General features: G+C 35.6%; 2 protein-coding genes and 1 long non-coding RNA gene across 4 annotated transcripts; all 3 read left to right on the forward strand.

The window, feature by feature from the left end:
* The first annotated feature begins 6350 nt into the window (after window positions 1-6350).
* On the forward strand, window positions 6351-12056 carry LOC104223396 (uncharacterized). Of its 2 annotated transcripts, none has more exons than XR_011405009.1 (2): window positions 6351-6678; window positions 11713-12056. XR_011405009.1 is itself a non-coding variant. In XM_009774829.2 (2 exons), exons 1-2 carry the CDS (start codon window positions 10837-10839, stop codon window positions 11851-11853), a joined length of 669 nt encoding a protein of 222 aa, XP_009773131.1. In that variant the 5' UTR covers window positions 10803-10836; the 3' UTR covers window positions 11854-12056. The 2 variants fall into 2 exon arrangements, 1 of the variants encoding a protein (XP_009773131.1); XM_009774829.2 differs by lacking the exon at window positions 6351-6678 and adding an exon at window positions 10803-11364.
* Window positions 12057-13915: 1859 nt separating this feature from the next.
* LOC104223395 (cytochrome c6, chloroplastic) lies at window positions 13916-19177 on the forward strand. Its single transcript, XM_009774828.2, has 6 exons — window positions 13916-14008; window positions 14138-14276; window positions 17603-17700; window positions 17783-17814; window positions 18666-18729; window positions 18809-19177. The coding sequence occupies exons 1-6, from the start codon at window positions 13934-13936 to the stop codon at window positions 18947-18949; spliced, it is 549 nt and encodes a 182-aa protein (XP_009773130.1). The 5' UTR covers window positions 13916-13933; the 3' UTR covers window positions 18950-19177.
* A 5132-nt stretch (window positions 19178-24309) lies between these two features.
* LOC104223394 (uncharacterized) lies at window positions 24310-26870 on the forward strand. Its single transcript, XR_011405010.1, has 2 exons — window positions 24310-25205; window positions 26530-26870. It is a non-coding gene; the product is annotated as an uncharacterized lncRNA (long non-coding RNA).
* The last annotated feature ends 322 nt before the right edge of the window (window positions 26871-27192 follow it).

Here is a 27192-nt window from a genome sequence, read left to right on the forward strand (position 1 = left end):
TTCTACTTTTAATCCTCCTTATGCATATTGTGATGAAAACCACCCTTGGCAAAATTATCAAAATATTTCCGAGAGCGAGTTTTGTGCACCAACTCAATCTTATGTGTGGAATGTGTGTGATATGTGTGGTGGTCAAGATGGTCACTTTCACGGTTGTGCTTATATTTCTTACCTTCCCCCAACCCCTTACTTTGATGGTTCTTCTTTTTCTGGTGAAGTTAATAAGAACAAAGAACCCAGGTATGAGGACCTGAAAGAGATCGAGGATATGCTAAAGTGCCTTACGGAACAATATGATGAGATACAATTGCGGGTACAAAGGCAAGGGGCAACTATTCACAACTTGGAGGCTCAAGCGAATAAATTAATTGAACCTGGTAAAGCGCAACAAGTTGACATTGCGGATAGTAGCCAATATGAGCAAGAAAGGGCTGTAGAAATTGCCATATTACTGGAGGATTTAAAAAAATACGAGGATGAGCTAGAGGAGGAGGCTAGAGTAGAACACCAATAATCAATCGCATTAGATTTTGAAGATGTCGATGTTGTAGAAGAGATACTAGAGTCAACCAAGGATATTGAAGATACATATTTAGTTGATTCTATTGTCATTAGTGTTGAGAATGTAGACAGTCCCAATGTTCATGTAGTTGAGCGCATTGGTCCTCACTCCAAGCATTTTTCCACATTGTGTTTAGATGATGATATGGAAATAGAGTCGTCCGTGCCATTTGAGGAGTCAAGGAATGAGGAACAAAGTGCTTACATTCTGGAATTCTTCTTGCCATAAAGTCGGGATTACATACCTCATACAAAGGCCAAGGAGTGCAGAATACTACATTATTTTCTTGGGCTAGTTAGATTCATTCCACCGCCCCATGACCATAATCATAAGCTTGAATCAAAACTAGGGGTCCAATTCATATGTTCAAAGTGGAGGCAAAAAGTGATTCGTGTCGTGCCACGACGTTAAATCAAGCGCTTGTTGGGAGGCAACCCAGCTTTACTGCTTTATTTTTTTATTTTTTTTTATTTTTAATTGTATTATGTTTGTAGTGTCGATTTTTAATTTTCTAGGAGCATGGAAAGCAAAGCTATTGGAAGAATGCAACAGCAAACCAAATGGTTGGAACTAAGTGTGAGGTACCCGCACGAAGGACCAAACTTGGGAGAAGTCTGAGTTACCCATGAGCTGCTAATGCTTCGGCCTTTGGCCTATCAGGGAGTCTCTTTTATCCTTTTATTAGTTATGGTGTGCATTGGGGACAATGCATAATTTTAAGTGTGGGGTGAGGAGATTGTCTGAGTGACTTTCTATGCTATTTTAGTTGTGTTAGTAATTGAATAATTATTTTTTTAAAATAGAAAAGAATGGACTTTTCCCGACGATGGATCTATTAGACAATTTTCTTGAGGGATTTAAGTCTAAAGAAAAAGTACAAAAAGATTTTCTTTTGTTAGGTAGTGTAATAATTACCCTTTGGTTTTTCTTTAAACCACGGTTCTTTTCCAAGGGTTTTATTTGAACCGGGTGTAGTTAGTTTTTTTTTGGGAGAGCCATTGTGTTGTGTTTTGAAGTGAAGCAATATCTCTTGACTTTGTTATGTCTTGAGAATAGTGAGTACTTTGGTTGTGACGCTTAAGCTCAGTTTTGACTCTTGTATAAGTACCTTAAATTGTATGTTCTTAAAATTGCTTAACTGCTTTGACTAGAGTGTCCATGAATCCAATCCTAAGTGAGTTATGTACCATGTGTGTATAAGGAATTGTTATATTCTGTGCATTGCATTTGATGCCTAGAACTTGCCCTGTGTGTTTGTAAAGCGAAATAATAGTTTTATTCAGTCTTGGAAGTGATATAGGCGTTTCTTTGTTGAGCCAGATATGTATATTTTACCTACCTAATTGTTATATATCGTAGTTAACCCCTTTGAGTCTGTAATCTTGTTTTTTTGGCAACTACATTACAAGCCTTACCCATTTATTTGAATTAACCATCTATTTGAACCATTATAACCTCTCATGAGCACTTGAATTGTTATGAACTTTGTAAAAGTTAAAGTGTGAGGTGGTTGGTTTGGTTTTTGAGTGGAACCAATGAAATAAGGAGAAAGGTGCACTGATTTGAAAGAGCAAGTACCACTTGAATTGACAAAGAAAAGAAAAGAAAAAAAATAGTTGCATTGCTGTGAAAAAAATATATTCTTTGATAGTGGTGACTCTTGATATAATTGTGCTTAAATAATTTGGGACTTGATGTATATTGATGTGAAGGTGGAGTTTGGCTTGACATAAGTATGGGGTTTGAATATTAAAGTATATGTATTAAAGCGCTTAGCGATGTGTAGTCACTCTTATATCTAAATGTATCCTACCCGTCCCGTAGCCTACATTACGACCAAATAAAGTCCTAATTGATCCAAGATTGAATGAGCTCGATTAGTGGAGTAGTACACTACGGGCAAGCTTATGGTGCATCTTTGTGGTATATGAATGTTATTTCTGAGAGTGAGTGAATTCTTTCTATCTTGAGTTCCTAAGTGTTCTTAAATTTTATTGTGTGAAACTACTCACTTTTGTTGTGTGAGGGCACTTGATTCATGAAGAAAAGGTAATGTTAGTGACCTCTATGTTAGAGTAAGTGGGTGAGTTGTGAATAATGCGTGGTACTTGGGAGTCAAATCTTGAGGTGAAGATGTTACACTTTTGTGCTTAGTCTATTTTAAATACTCTTGGTGTGATGAGTTAGGAGAATTGTTTAAAAAGGTTGTGTCGATAAAAAAAAGTGTAGGTTGATTGCTCGAGGACGAGCAATGGTTTAAGTGTGGGGTGTTGATGATAAGCTATAATTACGTATTTTAGTCGATTATTACACTCTAATTTACTGCACTTTAGTTGAGTTTGCGCTTTAATCGCTAGTGTTTTGCACTAATGGTGTGTTTTATGCTTTGTAGGAGTGATTCCGAGCTATATAGATGTTATGGAATGAATTCAAGTGATTTTGAGATTTGAAGTTTGAGTAAAAGCCCAAGAAATTAAGCCGGGATCGTATTCGGGGATCAACGGATGATAAAACAACAAAACGAAGACTCGAGTAGGCATATTGCGCACTATCTAGTAAAATACACATAACTTTTTTCTCATAACTCTATTTGGGCTTCATAATATATGGTTGGAAAGATAACTCAAAGGACTACAACTTTCATGTTTTACGTTTTTCCAAATTCCAAACGGAACAGGGTAAACAACCGTGTTTACGGTAGGACCGCGACAGAGCAGAGCTGCAGATTCAGAGGGCCTATTTCAGGGACCAAAGTGCAAAACACGGGATTTTTAGTCCAAAACCCTATATTAAACAATAGAACTCGTCCAAGGGAGGCATGTAATGTTTTAGAGAGTACTTTGGCAAGAAAAACAAGTGTGAGAGATCACCCAAAATATCATATTTTCTTCTTCTCTTTATTTTTCTTGCAATTTTGATCATGAATATTTTCATAGTTTATTTACCCATTGTCATGAGTAGCTAAATCCTTTCTAGGGTTTTGATGGAACCTATTGAAGGATGAACTTCTTGATTGTGTTAATATAGTTTGCCAATTTAATCTCTATTTGTTCAACTACGTGTTTGTTGTTGTTAATTGACAGGATCCTCAATTAGCTGTGCCTATTTAGTGTGCATAACTCGGGAGAGAGTGCATATTTAGGTGATTGTTGAACAACACCACTCCCAAAGTATAAGAGGGATCTATAACCGAGGGTTTAAAGGCGGGATTAGGGATAACGAAGCCTTGGGTGCGATCTGAAGTGAGCTGTATTAAAAACCAGCTAGCGTAGCTCGGGAGAGTGCGTCTAGTAAATTGTTGTGATTACTCGGGAGAGAATTACAATACGCAAAGTGCTCATGATCGGTAGAGAATACTTAGGCAAAATTATAGAAGACATAGAGGGAAGGATTCCGACAATTGGGGAAATCTTAACTCTAGACCTCCTTAATCTTCTCTCCAACCCGTAGTATCTTTAGTTGTTAATCTACTAATTTAATTATTTAATTAATTAGATATAAGAATCTTAATATTTATAATTTAGGAATTGTTAGAGCTTATCTTCTTAGCAATATTGAACAGTTGTAGCTAAGCCTTAGTTCTCTGTGGGATTCGACTCCGGACTTGTAAACCGGATTATATTTGCAACGACCGCATTGTCCTTTTATAAGGCATAGTTGGACGTGATCACTGAGACAAGGTCTCGATGTCCTCATCGCTGAATGTGAGAGCATCCTCGAGTATGTAACCCCGAGTTCGCTTTTCTCTGGTGATGGATATTTTTGTTCTTCTGATCATAGGCTCTTTTGGAGCATCGATGCCTCCCAAGATCATATGGATGACATGTTGCCGCTCATTTGTTTCATTCTTCTTGGTCGCCTCTCTTTCCTGGAATTGATTTTTGGCCCGGTCACTGGGGAATTCTCGGAGGTGACCTTTGCTGAGTAGTCGGGCTACTTCTTCCCGGAGTTGTCGGCAATCCTCGGTCATGTGACCGTGCGTGTTGTGAAATTCACACACTAAGTTACGGTCCCTTTGTGAAGGATCTGATTGCACGGGCCTTGGCCACCTGGTGTCTCTAATTTTACTAATGGCGAATACGATGTCTGGAACATCGACATTGTAGTTGTATTCCGACAAGCGAGGTGCCTCCATTGGCCCTGTGTGCCTATCGAATCCAGCTCTGCTGACAAGTCCCCAAGGGTTCTGCCCTCGATCCATTCTTTGGTCATTGCGGGGTATGTTGCGCCTTGGGGCGTTTCTTCTATCTTCGGTGTATGGTTGGTATCTCTCTTTGTTCGGATTTGACTCCTTTGCTGGAAGCCTATTAGGATATACCGAGCCCGAGGGGGATCCTAGTTGGTCGTCTTCGAACCTGATCTTTGATTGATATCGGTTGTAAACATCCGACCAAGTCACGGCGGGGTATTCAAACAGATTCTATTTCAGCTGTTTCGAAGCCATCGAGCTTAATTCATTCAAACCTTGAGTGGTAGTTCCATTCGTTCCATTTGAAAGTGAGACACGAACTCTCGAACATTTCGTTCTCCCTCTGCTTGATTTTGAAGACGTCAGATTTCCTTGTAGCTATTTTGATGGCACCAGTATGTGCCTTTATAAAAGAATCTGCCAGCATGACAAATGAATCTATCGGGTTTGGGGCTAGGTTGTGATACCACATCATTGCCCCCTTTGAAAGCGTTTCTCCGAACTTTTTCAGTAGGACGGACTCATTCTCGTCGTCCTTTAGGTCGTTGCCCTTCACCGAACAAGTGTAAGCAATGACATGCTCGTTAGGGTCCGAGGTTCCATTTAACTTCGGAAGGTCGTGCATTCTGAACTTCTTTGGGATGGGTTTTGGGGCCACTTCCTGTTGGAATGGCTTTTATACAAACTTCTTCGAATCTACACCTTTCAGAATCGAGGGTGCGCTCGGGATTTGATCGACCCTAGAATTGTAGGTCTCTACCTTCTTGTCGTTGGCTTCTATCTTCTTTTCGCCTGACTCAATCCTCTTTGTGAGGTCATCGAGCATCTTTATGATGGCGGGGTCGGCTGCCGACCCGTTGTTGCTTGATCTTTCTGGTACCTGCTCGGCTCGGGGAGCCGTTTCTCGAGCTACCATGCTGGGAGTCTTTTGGTGGCTTTGCAACTGAGCAATCGCCAGCTGTTGTGTTTGTAACATTTCGAAGATGACGTGTGTGAACACCTAATTTTCGACCACACCCAAATTCTATTCAATTTTAGTGTAAATATTTCTTTTAGGTCTAATCTTATTATTTTAAACTTTTATCCTACTCTTAATAGGTTTTATTATTATTTTTTTTTAAAAAAAGTCACATTCATAGAGTATAAATTTTATTTCTAAAATAAATAAATAAAATGTATATGTATACATATATGGTTTCTTTTAATTAGAATTTTAATAAGCAAGTCATGGTATTTTTCTTAGTATAATTTAAAGCGTGTGTGTAAATATAGTTAGTTAGTGTAGAATTAGTTAATTAATATTTTTGTCTTAATATTTAATAGAATTCTATTTATTAAAGAAATTAGCAAACAAAGAAAATAAAAGAAGCAGCAAGTATTCACGTGAGTTTAAAAGTTTTGTAACAAATTTAATTTCAAAAGTGATTTAACTCATCCATGACTCCTCCACTTCACATCACTTCCTTCCCCACTCACTGGCACACACACGATCACACATATTTTGTTAACCACCTGCACATCTTGAACCTCAACTCCTACATATGCATATATATAGAGAGAGTAAAAGGTTAAAAAAGAGGAGAGGAAAAAGAAGAACGACCTCCAGCAATAATCATCTGCCAACGCCTCCTGCTTCTTCTTCTGCTTCAAAAAATCACGGCAACCAAACCACCATTAAAGGTTGTCGAACAATCTTCAAACCAATCGAAAAATACAGAAAAATTGCTTCTTCTTCGCTAAAAAAGTAGCAGCTCCAAAGTTGAGTTCGTCGGGGTCGAGGTCGCCGACTTGGTTTTCGGTTCGAGGCGCATTTCAGTCCAGATCTTGTCGTCAGTTTTCTCGTGTTTTTGCTCCTTTCGAATCATCATTGTATAAAGCTTTGGGATAAAAATGTTGGATTATAACGAAGAAAGCTTCTCACCCTAAGGTTCAGTTTTCTTTTCTCTCCACTGTTGTATATTTTGTTTGCTTGTTCTCTGTGTTGCTCGGTGATCAAACACATGATATTTTGCTCGGTTAATGTCCTTTTACTGTATTTTGATCTCCGTTAGTGTTCATCTATAGTAGACTTTTTTTAGAGTTTTGGTTGTTCGTTAGTTTGGATTAAGAAAATATTCAAGTGAGCTTTAAATCATATTTAATGAATGTTGATTTTGAAACTTCCGATTAACAATATTTCGTTAATCATGCCTCAGCATGTTTCCATGTTTTGTACATTCTTATTTGGTTCTTCTATTATTTACATTAATTAGGTATTTGTAAGATAGGAATGTTAATACTTTATTAAGTTATTATGACTTTTAATATCTCCAAAGAATAATTGATTCTCTTAATGATTATAGTAGTAGTATCATTGGATTATGGTGTGCATTAGTACAGTATCCTATTCTATTCTCATCAATGGAAAACCAATGGAGCCATTTCAAGCCAGAAGAGGATTAAGACACGGTGACCCATTGTCCCCATTTCTCTTTGTACTAGGTATGGAATATCTCACAAGAAGCTTTAAAACAGGTATAAGCCGGATTTCAACTTCCATCCTAGGTGTGACTAGTTAAACATCATCTAACTGGGGTTTGCAGATGAGCTGCTGTTATTCAGCAGAGGTGATACTATCTCCATTCAAATGGTATTCAACTGTTTTATGGAATTCTCTAAGGCATCTGGATTAAAAGCAAACACAGCAAAAAGCTCCATATATTTTGGAGGGGTTCCACAGGCTATACAGGAAAACATAGTGCAGGTAACTGGATTTAGCAGGGGAGAGTTGCCATTCAAATACCTTGGAGTACCACTCTGCACTAAGAGGATATCTTTGATTCAATGTCAACCACTACTGGAGAAGATATTAGGCAGGATCACCTCATGGATTTCACAGTTTTTATCTTATGCAGGAAGATTGTAACTGATCAAAACAGTTCTGTTCTCTATACAAATCTACTGGTCACAGATTTTTGTTATCCCTAAGAAGATAATGAAGAAGATAGAAACAATCTGCAGAACCTTCTTGTGGACCAGAGGAACAGAGGCTTCAAAAAGAGCTTTATTATTATGGGAAAACGTGTGCTCGCCAAAGACAACAAGTGGTTTCAATGTAATGGACATTCAAACATAGAATAAAGCTGTAATTTGCAAGCTATTATGGAATCTGTGTAGGAAAAAGGACAAGTTATGGGTCCAATGGATCCATCTATATTACGGAAAGAAGCAAGAAGTGTGGGATAGCAATCCAAGGAATGCATCATGGATAGTTCAGAAAATAATTAAAGCAAAGAGGTATATAGAAGAAGCAGAAGTCAGCATGGAAGAAGTGGCAGAAAAGGAACTACTTCTCTATCAAGAAGTGGTATAATGGCATGTGAGGGCAATATCAAAAAGTATCATGGAGGAGGTTAACATGCAACAATCTAGGGGCTCCAAAGTGGATCTTTGTACTAAATTTAGCTATACAAAACATGCTCCTTACAAGAAGCAGACTACACACATGGGGGATTGCAGAAGAAGTAAGTTGTCCTTTATGTAATGAAACAGAAGAGACTATAGACCATCTGTTGTTTAAGTGTCGAATAGCTGGAGGTATATGGAGCAAATTGCTACAATGGCAGGGAATAATAAGAGCTCCGATGGAATGGCAAAGGGAGATACAATGGGCTGAAGGCAAAGCAACTGGAAACAATGCACCTACTCAAGTTTATAGGCTGACCCTGGTATGTGTAGTGTACCACATATAGAATGAAAGGAACAGAAGAATATTTCAAGAGCAACAAAAAACAGTAGAAATGATAGTGAGGCAAATTGTACTAGAAGTAGCAATTAGAGGATCGAAGAATAGCAAGACAGAGAAGAGAATAGCAGAAATAGATTACTAGCTGTAATAGGAGATAGAAGAAATGTAGTAGAGGAAGTGGAACTAGGAATGTCCAGTTTCCAGTTATGACATTGTACATATTTGCTATTGGTAAATAAAATCATTTAATTATCAAAAAAAAATAGTAGTATCATACTATTGCTTTTCACAAAAATCTCCTATCCATAATTCACAACCTCACAATAATCTCAAAGTAAAAAAAAAATTAAAAAAAATAAAAATATTCGTAGTTTGCTTTAGGCGCGATTATAAATAAATTATCGTGATTATGTACACGTTCGCATGACATAGTTATGATTTCCCAAATTAAAGGCAAAGTATGCGTTTGCGCAACTTTGACAAAACAATCTTAAAAAATAATAAAGTATTATTAATTATGTACACGTATGCGTGACATAATTCCTGACACACTAAGCAAAATGAATACACGTACGCGTGATTCTTTTCAAGATAATTCTATAATTTCAAATAATCAAGCAATTAAAAGCGGTTTGAAGCAAAAGTGCATAAATTTCTCTAGAACATAAAATATCCAGAATTAGTTAAGCCAAGTATAATTATTAAAGCGACCGTGCTAGAACCACGGAACTCGGAAATGCCTAACACCTTCTCTCGGGTTAACAAAATTCCTTACCCGGTCTTCTGGTTTCGCGAACTTTAAACAGAGTTAAATTTCCTCGATTTGGGATTTAAAATAAATCGGTGACTTGGGACACCATAAATTATCCCAAGTGGCGACTCTGAAATAAATAAATAATCTCATTTCGATTAATGTCACTTAAATTGGAAAAAACTCCTTTCTTTCCTCCCTTCGGGAAAAAAGAGGTGTGACAATGTGAAGGCTAACCCCTTGTTCTTCCTGAGCCGGGGTTTTTTGTGCTTCTTGTTGATCTTCCTGGTGTATGCTCCTGTTGGTGTGAGAGCTTATTTCGAAGTGTTGAGCGTTGAGCGAGACCACGTCTATGGTAATTGGTTCTGATGCAGTCTCAGGGTTTCGTGGTGGTACACCAACACCTGGAACATCCACACCATTCTCTCCATGGTCTTCAAGATTTTTGTTTTCTCGTGCATTTACTAAGTTAGACATTTTGACCTGAAATCAAAGATCTTGGACAAGAAAAAGCGTGAAAGATAACTTGCGTTATGTAGTAAAACCAGCAAGAAAATAATCACTATTATTTTTAGCCCCACGGTGGACGCCAAACTGTTTACCTTGAAAATGGTAATTACAATTAAATTTGATTCTGTGGTTCTAAAAATACGTGATCTATTTTTATGCTAGTTGTTTAGGCAATAGATGCTAAGTGAGATACTTGGAAACAAGATAAGAGCTTGAAAACAAGATGATAACCAAATCGGATGGCCGACATCGGGGCCTCGAGATCGAGTCTGATGTTCGGCTAGGAACTACCGATGGGGGATTAACAGTTATGATAAAATCAATGACGACTCTTTATGGCCAATAAGTAATAAATGAAGAACAATAAATAGAACGCAATGAATATAAGTAATAAATGCAAGTAATGAGATCAAGAGAATAAGATAGAGAATAGAGAGAATGTTCTTGTATTTTCAATATTGAGCATCAGATTCTTTACAAAATGAGAAGGATCTCCTTTATATGGGGGGAATACCAACATAGTACAAATGCATTTATTACAAAGATACGGAGCCGGTACAACCATTTAATGCCATGATGCGGGCTTGGGCTAGCCTAATAGGCTTTATCAACGGTCACGTGCTTTGGGAACATCACATCGATCCACCGAAGCTACTGGTTTACACTGCCTCGAGGCCGATCACTGTGAGCCCTCGAAGTCGATCACTGGGAGACCTCGAGATGCCTTGATGATCGTAAAATCGAACCGCCGATTTTTACCAGCATACAAAACAATGAACACATCAAGCACAAAAATAAATAGGACTAAATATTTACTCAGTTCCAATCTGTAATAATTACGAGTGGTTTATAAAACTATTTATTCTTATCATAAATAATAAATGCTGACTATGCCAAACAAAGAAATAAATAAAACAGTCAACAAATCTTCTAATACATCCAAGCACCTGAGGAAAAGCTGAGTTGTCTCAAAACCCCAACTCCCCCCTGCCCTAGTTACACACGTGTTTTAATACCCCCCCCCCCCCTCTTTATATACTCCTCATTCACAGACCAGCAACATATCTCTCAAAATTTAGAAGTTTTCTCTCTAGAAAATGCAGGCCGGAGGAATTGGAGGTACGTTGTTTTACCAGTGTATTATTTGTTCAAAATACTTTGATTCAAGCCAAGGTCTTGCTGGTCATTCAAAGGGACATTTGGGACATGGCTGGAAAAAAGGAACTTCACATAGGAAAGTGTTTTTGCCATATAATCCCATTTATCTGCAGCAGCAGCGGCAACAACAGCAGCAGCAGGGTTGTGGTTCTGTTGCTGTATCAACAGACTCAAGTCCTCTTCCGATTAATGTTGCTCCTCAATTGCCAATTATCATGCAACCACAACAAGCTGCTGCTGCTGGTTCTGTAGCATCTAGAGAATCAAATGTTGTGGCCAAACCAAAACCAAAACCAAAAGCTGATCAGCCACAGAATGTTGCTAGCTCTTCTAGCCGCGTAGGTCCTCCTCGTAAGAAGCATTATTTGAGGTTTCGGGACATGAAGATTCTGGCTAGGCTTACCCCTCGTCTTGCTAAAGAGGAGCAAGAAATCATTTTGCGACTTGTTGATTGTGCTATGGACCAGGTCTAACTATATACACACTTTAATTTCTGCTTTCATTTCACTCTAAACCTTTTATCAAAAGATTGATTGCTTTTTTCTTTGTCGAAATAAAAAAGATATATCATACCTCATTCAAGGATTTTTCGATCTCTTTTGTTGTATGTCGATATGTTCTACGAATTCATGAATCGTGGCGATACAGAACGTTGTGGACTTGTGGGGGGTGGGGGACACTTGTCACCCTAGATTTTTACCGAAAACTCTCTGTAAAATTACTGTTATACCCCTGCTCCAATTTCCTTCAAGACTTTCTTTGTATATACCCTAGCTAATGCAACTTTGATAATGATTGATATTATTATTTTGCAGGCGAAACAAGCAAAGATGAAGAACATTGACGTCGAGGTGATTCAAAACAAAGATTCAGCAGCGGCAGATGGGATCAGAACCAGTACAAAAAAAGATGTTGTCACCGTTGAGGACTCTGGTGATGAGTCCAAAAACATGTAGTATGGCTACAGCATATGACATACTAGTTTAATTTCTTTGTTATTTTAAACGTTGGGAAGTTTGGTTTTCATGAGATATTATCATAGTTTTTATGGTTTTAATTTGGAGATTGTTATCAAATAATTAGTACTAGTATAGTACTGTTTTACTAAATGTACAATCTCATGTGTTTTTTTTATGATATCATCCAGGAGTGTTAAACATGCTGCATCCTTTATCCCCTAATACATTATTTGTGATTCATTCCTGCTGAAGCATTTCTTTCAAAAGCTTGTGTATTCACTTCTTGTTTGAAAGGAATTCCCCTTATAAAGAAATTATTATGCAGATTGAGAAGATATTTGTTCTTTTGAGATAACTAAGATGATAAAGTATGAGTTTGATTTGTCCTCTTGGAAAAAAAAAAAACTATTTGTTTCTCTCTAGCTAGCTTGGTTAGACGTATAAGGGCTTTGATATCTAATTTAATGGTAGACTTTCAGAAAAAATACATCTTTGTATCCTTCTTATGACTTAACAGACAGTGCTGATTAAGAGGAATCATCCAATACAAGTACAAGCTGGTTTGCATTGAGAGTAATTATGTAATCTATTTATAATTATATGTTGCATTTTATGCACAAAATGGGAGATATAGACACTGGGGAGTTAAAGGGATCATTGAGAATATCTTCTTTATTATTAGTAAAGTATATACAGAAGGTTATGAACTACTGAGAATTATGGAGTCGATAACTGTATACATTTTTTTTTTCTTTTCGGCAAATTTGACGGAGTTACATTGCCATGCACGAAGATTACTGAATATGGGTATAAGAGTTAGCTCATATCTGTAGGTACAAGCTAAGTTTAGTCAATCATACTGATTTCACCGTTAATAAGAAACGATGTAAAAGGAAATCATCCATTTCATATAAAGTTTAAAGTTTTATGTATACACCTTACAATGTAAAAGGGAGGATAGGAGTACTCCCATTATAGAATGCGTATGTATGTCGACAAGACAAGAGATGATTGCTATAGTGATAAACACTATTTACTTTCAACGTCCCTAAGATTGTGGGTTCAAATCATAAAGGAAGGGTAAAAGAATGAATTATATTCCTAAGTACTCCCCTATATTTTGGTAATTTTAACTATTTCCTAATTAACAAAATAAATCGCCTACAAATTAATCCAAGCGTTAGACTTAGACCAAGGACGTCCCAAAAAAGATTGATGAGGGAAAAGATGTTGCAACTAAAGCTAAATAATCAAGTGTTAGTTTAAGATTGACTTTAATTTACTTGAAACTTCTATACGGTTTACCTGGTATCTTATAAACATTTTTTTTGCTAGTGTTAAACAGGTGTTTGGACCTGACTTCAAAGGTATTTTAAGTAATATAAACGGTTTTAATTTTTACCTATCTTGACAAGATCTACTGAGGCTAATAAACTATAAGTTAGATAGCAGAAATCTGGTGGTTTTAATTTTTGAAAATTCAAAATGGCCTAAATTTTATGTTGTTTTCTAATTTCCTCGAGCAGCAAATCTGTTTCTTGGATCTTTTTTCTCCTGAATCTAATAAGTAACTTTGTAAATCCTTTGTTATTCACTAGAGGATATTTATTTTATAACACACTTCTACATGCCTAGCCCCTTGGTTTATAGGTTGATTAATAATTTTTGTTACCCCTCCTTCACTTATTGTAATTTCTCTCGAGAAATAAATAATAACATCTCAAAATATGTTGTCGATTCAATTATTATACTTCATACGTATAAGTTAAATACGTATAAGGTACTGAGAAGTTAAATCTTTTTATGGTAATTTCTCTCTAGATGTACATTTTATGTTCAACAAAAAGGAATAAAAAATAGAAGCTTTAGAAATTTAACGTAACTTAAAAAAAAGAAGGGAAAAGGCACATGATATTTCTTCAATTCAGAACATAAAGGGCGGAATTAAAATAAGTAAAACATTTAAGGATCAAATTAAACTTTCCCAAAATATGATGTACCAAATGTGCAATTTACTCAATCCAAAATCACACTGCAAAATCCAACAAGCCTCCTCCATCAGAAAGCCAAAGGAAAAATGCGAGTCTTTTCTATGTCGCCCACTTGCCTTGACCAGAGCTGTTCCATAAAATTCTTGGCAACACAAACTAAGGTATAACCCGTCAAACCCTAGTAAAACTGCAAAAAAGAAAAATGCAGTGTGTTTCTTTATTTTTCTTCTTCTTTGTTTCTTAGGGTATATATTTGTTTCTTTGTTTATTTTACTCCTAATCGTTTACAGAAGAGAAATGTGTATGAAGGAGACAACCTATTTGGCGAAAAGAAGAATAAATACTCATATGAGGTGAAGTTGCTGAAGAATTTGGCTCCACCTCTAATGACTGCCCTTATAGCTCTCTCTCCCATTGTCAATCCCCCAGGTAATAGCGCTTACTGTTTTTTTCCGCTTAGCATTTTGTTTTTCTTGCTTAAAAGTTGCATATAATATGATACTAAAATATTGCTACTCTAATATTTGATAGTCTCATTGTTATGATTCTTGATATTGTTTCAACATATTGCAAAATTATGTGCTGTTTATATTTTTGTTTACTCACAAACTCTGCTTCGTTATTATTTTATTTTCTGAGTAACCTTTCTTTACAATTCCTGTCTACCAGTACAGTTAAAAGGTAGTAAAAGGAAAGCTTTAACAAAACAAAAAATTAAAAAATAAGAGAAAAGGGATAAAGCTTTCAAGATCTCGTCTTTTGCATGATCTTGGCCATAGGACCTGGAATTTAACTTAGAGGTAAAATAAGAAGAAAGGTTGAATTGGAAATACTCTATTTGCTTCACGATTAGAGAGTATCTAAGTTTTTGTGCTATAATTAGAAGAGCTAATGGAGAATCTAAATGGAAATTGTCAGCCGAAAACAAATTTTAGGGTCAGATGTACATTTAGTTCTGTTGATTTCCATTTCAGTTAAGGAGTTGGATTACCTTCCCTTCTTTTGCGAAATTCACTTATTGGATCAATGAGAGCAATTGATCGTGTAGCTTACTGTCACCAATTACTTTTCATTACCTTGAAAGGAAATCTTTTCTTCTCCTGATTGCATGCGATATAATGCTAAATCTTCTGAAATTGAGAGTCTTCATTATTTTATTAAGTGGTAGCATGAAAATCCATGTTAGCGCAATTAATCTCTGGATATCCGTTAGTGATAAAAATGCATGCTTGCTTAGCTTTCATCCTGGCTCCACGACTAGTATTGTGCTTTTGTGTGGTATCTCATTTCTCCTTCTGTAGGATGCTCATTTGGCTAATAGTGTTATCATATAATAGTGCTCGGTAGAGTATTTTCGATTGGTGCTTGTCTCTTCCTAGAAAAAAGGAAAGGTCTCTTTGTCATTAGTGGATATATATACACTCTTGTTGAAAGAAGTATTCATCTATCTTTCCTGAGATTCTAGTTTCTCATTATTTGCTATCCATCTTGCATGTATTATTATTTTGGAACAACTAGCTGTATAGCTGGACACAGAATCATTTCTTGTGCATTGTCCTATTGTTTCACCAGTCAATCTCGAAGTAGGGATTACCATTTAGGACCAAAGGAAACATGTCTAAGTGGAGTATTATTTACTTCAAGGGATGATCCCAACAGTGTTGTCAAAGGCGAAAAGCGATAAAAAGTGCTCTACTGCTCCATGCCTTTTGGGCTTTAAGTGCAAAGCACAGTGAAGAAAAAAATAAAAATTATATATGTAATGCGAGAACAAAGTAACAACTTCGTTCATAATGATTTCCTTAATAGTTAATATATCTTTTTGCCAATCATATTTATTGTTTAGTACCACAGAATGAGCCTATTTGAGTTGCAGAAAATCCTATATATTTTCCACTCTTACGGCACCACTCCAATTCACATTTTCCCATTAAGCAAGGTTTTACAGGTGGTTTGACGCTACTAGGTTATTATAAGAGACGGAGGTCTTCAGGTACAATATTCCGTTGCTTAGCTGTGGATAATCAGTGGTGACAGACTACCTAATCAATAGAAGTATATGTAAGAACCTTTTCTTAAACCAGATATAAGGCACTCTAGGTGCAACCTTAGTTTGTATAAGCAGACTTACTCAATCATTATTAGGGTGTAGTCACAGCTGCACTGCCTTGATCTACGGAGCTTTCTTTGAGAGAGATTTGACTCCTTATCTGTTCCTTAATAATGGCTCTCCTGATTCTTCTCGACTTCTGTGCAGTCCTCTTCTAACCTTTTGACATCCTGTCTCTGCAAAAGTATTTTTACGGCGATGTGATTAAGCCATTCATTTTGCATGTTTATTAGAAAGCTTTCTTTTACTATCAACTTGAAGTAGCGGTACATTCACAGTAATTTGGGAAGTTACCGTTGGATGTAGCATGATAACATCTTATCCTGAGCTCCACTGGGGATTGTTTTACTGCATGGCCGAACTGAGATTGGATAAAGTTGAGAATCTACCTATTTCCCTGCATGGTAGACCTTTCGGCAAAGAAATGTCAAAGCGCGCTTATTTGTCCTGCAGTTCTGTTATCATGCATCCGAGACCTATTTCCAATGATGCACTCGCAACTCTTAACACTGGTCATAAAGCGACTTACAACAATGAAACTCAGTCGTTAGATTTATCCAATCTGGAAATTACGTTAATTGATGCAATCCATTCTAGTATGTGATTTGTGTGAGATTGGTGTGACCCGTCTGACTAAGAAACTTGACAAGGTGACGCAACCCGACCAATTAAGGGATTTGCATGATTTTATTACTTCACATGCTATGATGCAATAAGAAGATGAGTACTTCAATGTCATATCTGTGCCAGCAGCAGTGCATGCTGTTGAGAAAATGAGCTTTAGCTCCAACTTAATTCCATAAGGTAGCTCAAGTGGTGAGGCTTGTTCAAGATCATATTATGGAGACTATAGTTATACGCCATTGTTATCAAAGGAAAAATCAACAAAAAGCATTTAGGTCTGTTGATGCTTTAGCACAAAGCGCACGTAAAGCGCGGCTAGTTTAGTGGATGAGATAGCAAAAGGAGAGGAAAATAAGTAGTTACGAACAGGGAATCCATGTAGCTAGCATGCTTCTAAGTTGATGAATGTTCTTCCAACACTTAAAACGTTCTTATTTATGCTATTTGTAGAACAACATATCAGTAAACACTTGCCTGTTATATAGCCCATCAAGACACAGATTGCAAGCATTGAGCATCCCAACCCCTTGCCTCAACTTGAACCAAAGCAATCCACATGAAAATTGTCGCAAAAGTTTGACCATGTTAGCCATGTCAAGAACAAATTAAATTTTTATTCAATATTAGAAATGAGCATATCTGATGGAGGATGCAGGAAGCTCACATAGAGGACAAAATGAGAAGGTTGCCTAAGATGTTCTGGTATGGTTTTACATAAACTACAGGCACCGGTCAGTAAATATAATATCTTTTATGGCGGCTACAGTCTTAGTAGTCTCTACTTTCTGGAGGTCCCTTTTGAAGGTGACTTGGTTGTATTTCCTTATTTGACATTGGTGTACTGGAAATTAGAGCTAGGCTGATTCCACATCTGATGTAGGTCGCAAGAAGTAATCCCTTGTTGTCAATGTGTTTGCAGTTGAAATTCAGTACTGGGCCTTTTAATCTTAAAACATTATCCATCTTTTACCTGCTTCTCGGCTCTCTTCTCTCCTTTATTTTATTGTATTTTTATTTGCAGACTCAGTTGGACAAACAATAGAAGTACAAAGGGGAGCTGCTTTGTTTAGTAAAGCTTGCATTGGATGTCATTATGCAGGTGGAAATATAATCCAGCCTGTGAGTATTACTTGCCTCGTGATCCCAATAATCGTCAAAGATTTTGCAGCTCACCATAATTATTTTTCCTTTTTCATGTTAGGGTGCGACACTCTTCTTGAAGGATCTAGAAAGGTAAAAGATTAAAATCCATCCATAAGATTTTATTTTAAGTTGTACTCCATGTCGCGGTTCCTTAGAACTTTACATATCTAAATCGAAACCAGAAGTTCAAAGAAAGGATGCTTAAATTTTCACACTAGTAAAAGTATTACCACACTTTACTGCTACCTATTTCAAAAGAAAAGGTATAAACATACTTATGACTTTACTTGTCAGCTTCTTGGTCTAATTTTCTGTACCAGGAACAACTGATGGTAACTAAATATATAAGATATTCACAGCAACTGAAAGTTCAGAATGTGAAGAAATTATATGCTGCTTCCGTTTTCACAAAATGTGCCCATCTACACCATTAACTTTTTTGTTTTAAATGGCTCTAAATGAAAGGCTCTTTGTTGGTTTGCTGAAGATAATTTCCCCCCTTACCCTCCCCTTTCCCATCCCCTTCTAAAGCTTAGCAGGTCAAATTTTCTGAATATATGATTTCGTTGAAAATGTCAACTCTTGTGAGGAAAACATATGGATAAAAGGTAAACTGAATATCAAAATGTTCGTATAAGCAGAACTGTAGAATGTGCAGCAAACTAATTAATAATTATCCTATTACATACGTTAGCTAAGATTAAAATCACTCATGTTATTTTGTTGTGTTGTTAAACTTTTAAATCCACATTATGGTTTTACGAAAACCAAATCTATATAGATAATAGGTTATTTCATCTCAACTTTTGAGGACTTATTGTCTTGCTGTATACATAGTCTGTTCGTTGTCAATTGTTTTTATACATAGTTTAGTTGCAACTTGTCATATCATTATGGAAAAAAAACATGGCCATCTTTGAACTATCTACTTTTCTGAATAGAAATGGAGCTGACACGGAAGAGGAGATCTATCGCATCACTTACTATGGCAAAGGGAGAATGCCAGTAAGTTCACACTGTTCAGAACCATGTTTATCTTTATGCTGGCTATGTGGTGGACCTAATGCGCCATCTGGCTTTGCAGGGGTTTGGTCAGAATTGTACACCGAGGGGTCAATGCACCTTTGGTCCTCGATTGCAAGATGATGAAATTAAACTTTTAGCTGAGTTTGTGAAGTCTCAAGCCGATCAAGGTTGGCCTAAAATAGAAAATAGTGGAGATTGAAAATAATTCCTACATCGTTAAGTCTAGTTCAAGAAATAGAAGAAATTAGCTCAATTGTATAGGTCTGTGTAAACTTCACCCTCCCCAGACCCCCCACTAGTGGGATCACACAAGGTAGAAGTACATCATACACCTCACCATCCCCATACCTCACTAGTGGGATCATATTGGGTATGTTGTTGTTGTACAAAATGTGTATTTCATGCTTCTCATTCCTTTGTCTTTTCATCTCCCCTTCCCATTCGACGTTCCTGCTCACACATCCCTACCACTAAAGGGGATGCAGATAGAAATAGTCAGTCATCTCAAGCAGATCAATCCCAAAGTTTCTGTTGGAGTCTAAACCATGCATGTTTATTTTCCTTTTTTGAGGTACCTGTTGATGGCATGAAGGGTAGTCTCATTTGCCTGTGTAAAGTTGACTATGTTTCTTTCCATCCCTAGCTGTATAGTTTTAGTTGTCACATGCTGGACCTGCTAAAGCACATGCCCATATGCATGTGTTATTCTGAACTGGATATAAAAACTAGAGTTTGACTATATTCCTGTTCCCCAGGCAAAAAGTGTAACAGAAAATCTACATTTGCACTTAACATATCCAAACCTTGTGCTGGATTTTGAACTTCTTGCTAATTAGATGATTTAAAGTGTCCAAGAGGGTTCTACAAATATATAATTTATTTTCTTGTACTACTTTTGATCCCTCTTCCCCAACAAAAAGCTGAAAAAAGGTTATGTGGTTGTTAGGAAAGCATGTTACCTTGGTGCTTAGACTTGTTTAAGCTTTTCATCTGTTATTTGGTATTATCCTTAACTGATAACACATGGTTTTAACAGACATACTAATTTCAAGATAATGAAATGGCTTTTAGAATGGTAGAATGATGAGGATGCTGGTGTCCTTTGGATTTAGTAGGGGATTAAGTACAAATTGTCCATCTTACTTTTGGATTTGTGGTACATAACCTCCTCGATATACTATGTAAATAGGATCAAGATCTCATTTTTCTTCTTTTTTTTGGGCTGAGATTTCATGCAAATGATCAACCTTTTCGAAGATATATGGAACAGTGGAAGAAAAAAATCCATACAGGTATTTGTAAAATTAATTGGAGTTACGTTTTTAGTCATGTTGGTTACACAGAGCTGGCATGGATAGAGAGGAATTATATTGTTGATCCTAAGTAGTTTGGAATTGAGGCATAGTAATTGTTGCGCGTCAACGAATGAGTCTTCTAGATTGTTGGTGCATATAACTTAGAATTCCTAATTATTACATCTCTTCCATTAACTAGAGACATACCCCTCTTTGTGATTAAAGAAGCTTTTGTCTAATTGCAAGTAGTAATCATGTCATTAGTCATTCTTGTTCATAATTATAACTTCATTAATGGAAATCCAAGAAACATGTTTGCCATGACCATAGCACATTAAAAGGCAAATTTCTTTGTGTGTGAATATTATTAAGTGCATAATAGAATACACATATCATATAAACATAATTAGACATTATCACACAAGAGAGACCCCACTATTGCTTAGATGAAAAGCACTTGAAATTCATTAGTATTCAAATTAAATAAACTTGTTAGTGGTCGCACAAATTAGAGATAATGAAAATCTAATGAACGAATTTGAACCACCTTCTGCTAACCAAAAACAAATTAAAATGTACTGTTGGACAAATTAACAGAAGAAACCTAAAAAATCCTATCTATTAATAATTTTCAAGACTAGTGTGACCCACAAACATAGGGAATATAGAAAGAAAAAAGCCCCTAATTTATTATATTTTGTTTCTCTGTGCAGGCAAAAAAGAGAAGAAAAAGAAAAGACTTATAAAATACACGGACAGCTTTATTCACAACCACCTAACTCCCCAACCTGAATCAAATGAAGATTTAACTCAATTCAGCTAAATTACAAGGCAAAACCATGTGACTCTCTCTATATATTAATCAAACAATTGGGAGAACAATAAAGCAAAGAAAAAATTATAGGATTAGGCATTAAAAGTTTTTGTGGTCCTTCCCTTCCATTAGGGCCTGTCTACATGTTTATCATTCAAAGACAGAAGGAACCTCCAAAGCTAAAGACAAAAGGACGCCCTCACCCCCATTCCACCAACCTGATCAATACATACATACATACATACATGTAACATATGTAATTTACATAATGCATATGCAATTTTAAATTTTGTGAAGCTACTATTACTATGTCTACCATCTAGTATACGTTTGAAATTCATTAGCCGGACTAATTTATATTCGTGTCGAGTAAGTTCACTCAAAAGTCAGGGGTAAGATGCTTAGTAGCAAAAAATTCTCTACTTTCGAAGACCTGTATAGGACGGAAATCGGTCTCAGAAGATGAGTGAATTAGGAAGTAATATGTGTTAATCAACAATGATTGAACCATGTTCACACCGAATATAAATCTGTGACCGGATAAAATGTTCACACCGAATACAAATATGTGGTCAGATAAGAAGCAATTCAAAATATGACCGTTACAGAAGATCCTAAGATCTCTCCCGTCTTTATTAGCATTTATTAGGCTTTATTACCCTTTATTATTCTTTATTACCTTTTTATTACCTTTTGTTGTAGCATTAATTTTGATAATTAATTAGTAGATCGTATACTCCATAGCTCTAGTATATATAAAGAGAGGCTTACATTCTATTGTAAAGAAAAAAAAGGAAACTAATAGAAAAAAGATTAGTATTCTCTCCCAAGTTTTATAGAAGTATTGTCGAGAATTTCCCTTTACTCTTGATCACAGAACATTCTAAAACCTAGACTTATATTTTCTTCAATTGCTCTTATTTTAATCGATTTGTTCTTCATTACTTTATTTTGCCGGATCAATTTAATCCATATATCTATAAATCATGTTACAAATTTAACTGTGATGTTTTTCCGATAAACATGAACTCGAAATTTTTGATTCTAGAGGGAGGAATCTCATTCGCTCACCACACGTTTTACCAGAGGCGTGTCTAGCTCATTGGATATGGGTTCACGTGAATTCATACTTTTCTCTCTAAATCATGTATAATAATGTTATATTTTTTCAAAATTATCTAAATATATGTGCGTACACTCATGCTCAAAGACTCATATGATGCAATAATAATTGGGTGAACCTCTACGAACAAAAATTGCGGTTCAAATCCCATTTGTCATACGGTCTTGTTTTCGGCATCGAGTATACATATATAGGTGAAAATCACTAAAATTTTAAAAAGAATAATTTTTAACGTATAATTTCTAAGGGTAGTGAATTTATGGTAACAGACTAAAGTTAAACACGTCAAATATAAGTTCTAAATCAACTTCAAAATAATAGTACACTCATCCTCTTGAAATCTTGGATCTGCCTCTTCCTTCTTTTATCAGTATGTCATAGCTAACATGCAGCTAGATCAAAACAAAAGAGTCTTAGTATAGGTAACGTGAAAATGTTGGAGACTTACAACAACTTAATAATTAACAAACAATAATAATTACCACGTCATCTCGAAATTTTCTGAATTATGAAAAGGGGACCAAAGAGAAACCTAGCAGAGAGGAAAGCAATTTAAAATTTGTCTTTCTTAAAACTAGCCACATTGCTGAAAACAACAAGTGAAGAAGGGGCAGTCAGTATATTGAAGGTTTGAGTTTGTCTAGGTAAAAGACATTGCCCCCATGTGCCCACACCAACGCATGCGCCGTTTATATTCTCTCTTTTCCAACCTCTCCCTTTGATCGTCAATTAATATATAAATCTACCTTTGGTCCACTTTCTCTTTAACTATTTGTAGTAGCGGTCCCTATTATTTGCTATAGTCGCCCAACAAAAATATAACTGTTTCTAGTTAGGTCCAACCAAATAATTCATTGGTAAATGACTAAGTGTCTAACAGTAATGTTTCATATAGCTAGTATCAACGTCAAATCTACGATTGGACAATGAAAATATTACCCACCCACCACCCCCTAAAAGAAAAACGAGTATTCTCCGTAGAATTTTACACGGTTGGCATTTATATCGATCAAAAGCTGTAAAAAAATTATTAGAATTTCATGATTTTTCATACTCTCACCAATATTATTTTCGACAATTTACAACCTTTCCACTCGGATAATTTTTTACAGTTTTTCTTCACCATTGAAAAATAACAATTTTAACACTTTCACAGTTGTTGTTGGTTGACAAATCCATCAACTATTTGAGATTTCCAACGGACTGAGCCGTAATGGTTTTTTTCTGCAGTGAATTCATTTTAAGGGATAGTTCTTTAATTAATCTGGTTTAATTTTCCCTTTTTAGGTTTGATAATCATGTCATCAGTACAACTTGATGAAAGGACGAACAATATTTTTCAGTACATGTACCATCTAGATTAAATATCTTATATTAACTTATGGGAAACAATCGACGAAGAAATAATTAATACATGCTATAGCCAAAATCAACTAGAGTTAATTATTAATCGTACTTGTTAAGACAATATTATATTTTAATTGTCGTTTTTTTTTTAGATATTTCACGATTGCTATTAAATGTTTTGACTTCAGCACATGCATTATGTTGGCTTGTCTTGCATTTGACCCTACTTGTATATTATCTCTTTATTATTACTATAAGTGACCAATTTGCTTTTTTATTTTGGTTCAAAATAAGTGTCCAGTTATGTAATCAAGAAAGAATTCAATTTATTTTTACAAAATAACCCCTATGTACATATCCCTAAAAAGTTTTCTTACTCTTCACATTAAATGTTTAATTAGGGGTAGTTTAGTCATAGTAGGTATTTTGTATACAATTAGTATTTTCTTAATGGGTGTGCTAAAAGCAAATTGGACACTTATTGTGAACCGGAGGGAGTATATAATTTGGAGAATAGTGTAGATCAATCATTAAAATCTAGCTAGAGTTTCCTATATATATTGTGTGAAATTTCTTTGTGAACAGGAATTAGTGCATTGGATTAATTCTTTGATAGCGAAATTATTTCTCTAATAATACGTCAAACCAAATACCCCTAATTGTTAAGGGGATTAAACCAGAAGACCACATAAACTTAGTGGTCCAAATTTGAAATTCACTCAGATCTACTATAGCACAGTTACCTTTTAGTTTTAATAATAATAATCAAATGTGGACCACTAAACCTAATTTGTCTATTTAAGCAAGCTCGTTAGTACATAGGACGAGTAGTTTTATACAACACATACATGTTTAGTTTGTGGCCCCCTATCCAATTTCCTTTAAATTAAATTACATAATTAGTCTTGAAAAAACAAGGGATTACTCAAGAGAAGGAAGAATAGGACAGGGGAAAAGAGAGAAAATACTAGAAAAAGAAACGTTCAGGCAAGGAGGCAATAAGTCAATGTCAACAGCTGTAAGAATTAGCAAAAACCAATTAATGGATGGATCCAACAATGAGTTCTATAGAAGTTAGTATAATTAAATTTAAATAATCTATATTCTTTCAAATTCAGAACTCACAATGTTTAAATTTTGAAACAATATTTTGCAGAAATACAAGGTAAGATTACGTACGATAAACCTTTGTAATCCGACCCTTTCACAAACCACGCACGTAGCGGGAGCTTAGCGCACCCTTTTCAAATCATTAAAAGCCTCTATATAGTGACAAGAGTGCAAACAAGGGGAGGAAAAGGAAAAAGTAAAGAGGGGAATTTATATATATATAGGAGTAGTAGATGGAGGGGAGATTCACGAGGGACATCCATCCATTTTCTGCAAAACCCAAAGCATGCATGCTTCTTGTGTGTTTTGTGTTGCATCAGCCACACCGAAGGCAAAAAGCCCCACTTCCTTCTTATACCTTAAAATGCTTCCTCAAATAGACTATTACCCTTTCTTCATTATTTGCTCTTTCTTGAATCCATTCTTGTTATAGAGTATATATTTGTATATTGGTTTTTGAGAGGTTGAAGCTGCCAGCATGATCTGGTACGAACAAAGTCCATTTCTTGCTATATATATATTTTCTTGCAAAGAATAATCTTGAGGTGTTTTGGGTTTGAATTTAGCTAAGTGATTTGGAAAAGAAATTGGAATTTTGCAAAGTTTTTATTGAAAGAGAATATAGGTAGCTTTCATGGGTTTGGTTCCATCAGGTCATCTAGCAGCTTCAATCACTCACCACCAATACAGAAACAAATTAAAAGGCTTCATTTGAGCTTGACTTACTCTCTCAAGGATATATAGTCAAGACATTGATTTATCTCAGGTAATTATTCTGTATCTTTATTTTTACTGTGGATTATCTTCTTAATTCCTTTTTTAACTCCTAGTCTAGTATTATAACACAATGATGGTTCTAATGACATATGATTGTTGCACTTTAGGCATGTCCAATTGCAAATAAGCCAACAAAACTCTTTCCCGTTAATGGAAGCCAAATTTCTGTGGAACTACTGTTGTTATTAAACTTCTTTTTCTTTAATTTATTATTTTAAGTTCATGTTTATCAGTTTTTGTGGAAATTCTCAGGAAATCAAAGTCAAGGATCCAAATAATATTTTTTTCTTAAACTTTCTTTAGGAAAACCCCAAAAATAGTGAACTTGATCTGACGGAGTAAATGAGACTAGACCTCAGTATTTCTGATTTTAGGTCGCCAGATTCTCGACAAGGTTTTACTTTTCACCCACGAATGTATTTCTTGTGATGTGTGTGCTTGTTTGTTTGTCATGTCTAGTTTTCTATGCAGATAATATCAAGATTGAGCAAGTAAAACAAATTTCCAGGACACGAGAAAGATCGACATGCTTGTTAATAAGTTTACAAGCTTGCATTTTATTTTATGGTTTCAAATTAATTAATTACACGATGACACGTACTGTACTTTTGTTTTGTGGAAATATAGTTAATAACCTAACATAAGTTTAACTAGTGGTGCACCATTTAACTATTACAAGTTCATTTTGGTAGGTAAATGATTGGCATGATTTTCATTACTTGGTTGCCCTTCAACAACTATTTGAAGAATATATGACCTAGTAAAGTTGACATTCTTGTGTTTGCTGAAGTGTTTAGTCATCTGCCTATTCGAGCTTAATTTATGCACCTATACGTATGTATGTATGAATGTCTAGCAATCCTGTACCAATTTGGCCCTTTTTAGAGTTTAAATTCCATAGAAAGCGTAAAAAAATATTTACACAACCATGTCACTTATAAGATAATTACAGGTAATTTTTACAATGTGCATTATTTGGTAACTTGGTAAATATAATGATAACTAACCTAGTGTAATAGGTTAAATTGCACTTATGGTATAAAAAAAATCTTTATACTTCCTGGATGTATATAGCTTAAATCCTATTTTTTCTTACATTACATACTCCAAAAAGTAAAAGAAACTGAAGAGTCTATCTAATATATTAGCATCAAATATATGCAAAAGTGTCATGTAGATATTAGTTTTGAGATTGATCAAGAAAACAAATTAATCAATTGAGATTGATCAAGAAAATAAAATAATCATTTAGGATCCATAACTTGCTGTATACAGTTAAAATTGGACTCACTCGATTTTGCTGATTTATTGAGGCTGGTGTGAAGGATCGAAATCGATCCCGTAATAGATCAGATCGAAGCACGAGGATACGACACCGAGTTCAGATTCAGGGTACCTAGGAAGGTCGAAACCGATAATGATCGAGGTTGAGCAGGACAAAAATCGAGCAAGACCGTGACTAGTCGAAAATCGTGACGAAAATCTCGGAACAGATCAAATCAAGGGTGGTTGTTTAGTTAATCATGAGATTTACTTCCATAATTAGAATTGTACCATAGATAGGATTCCTGTACTATATAAAGATGGTTCTAATTATTTGTAAGACAGATTGTTCTCACGTATCAAAGCAATGTAACACTTTCTCCTTAGCTCATATTCTTGTTCATCAACTTATTATATTTTTAACTATTCTTGCACCAATCAATTCGAGGGTATTCAAGCTCGAGGGCTGAATTCCATTCAAACACTGGTTTTGCTTTATCTTATTGTCAATTTCTATTATTAATCTTCATATTCGTCAATTGGTATTAGGTGAAATTAAGTGTCCTTAAAACCACATTATGAGTTTAATTGTTATTCAATTTTTAGGGTAAACAGTTTGACGTCCACCGTGGGTCTAAGGATAAAAGTAATTGCCTGATATTAATTCTCATAACACACACTGCTTTGCACTTGTTCTCGTAAGTGTCTTTGAT

Source organism: Nicotiana sylvestris, chromosome 2 (assembly GCF_000393655.2).
Source record: "Nicotiana sylvestris chromosome 2, ASM39365v2, whole genome shotgun sequence".
Taxonomy (NCBI): Eukaryota; Viridiplantae; Streptophyta; class Magnoliopsida; order Solanales; family Solanaceae; genus Nicotiana; species Nicotiana sylvestris.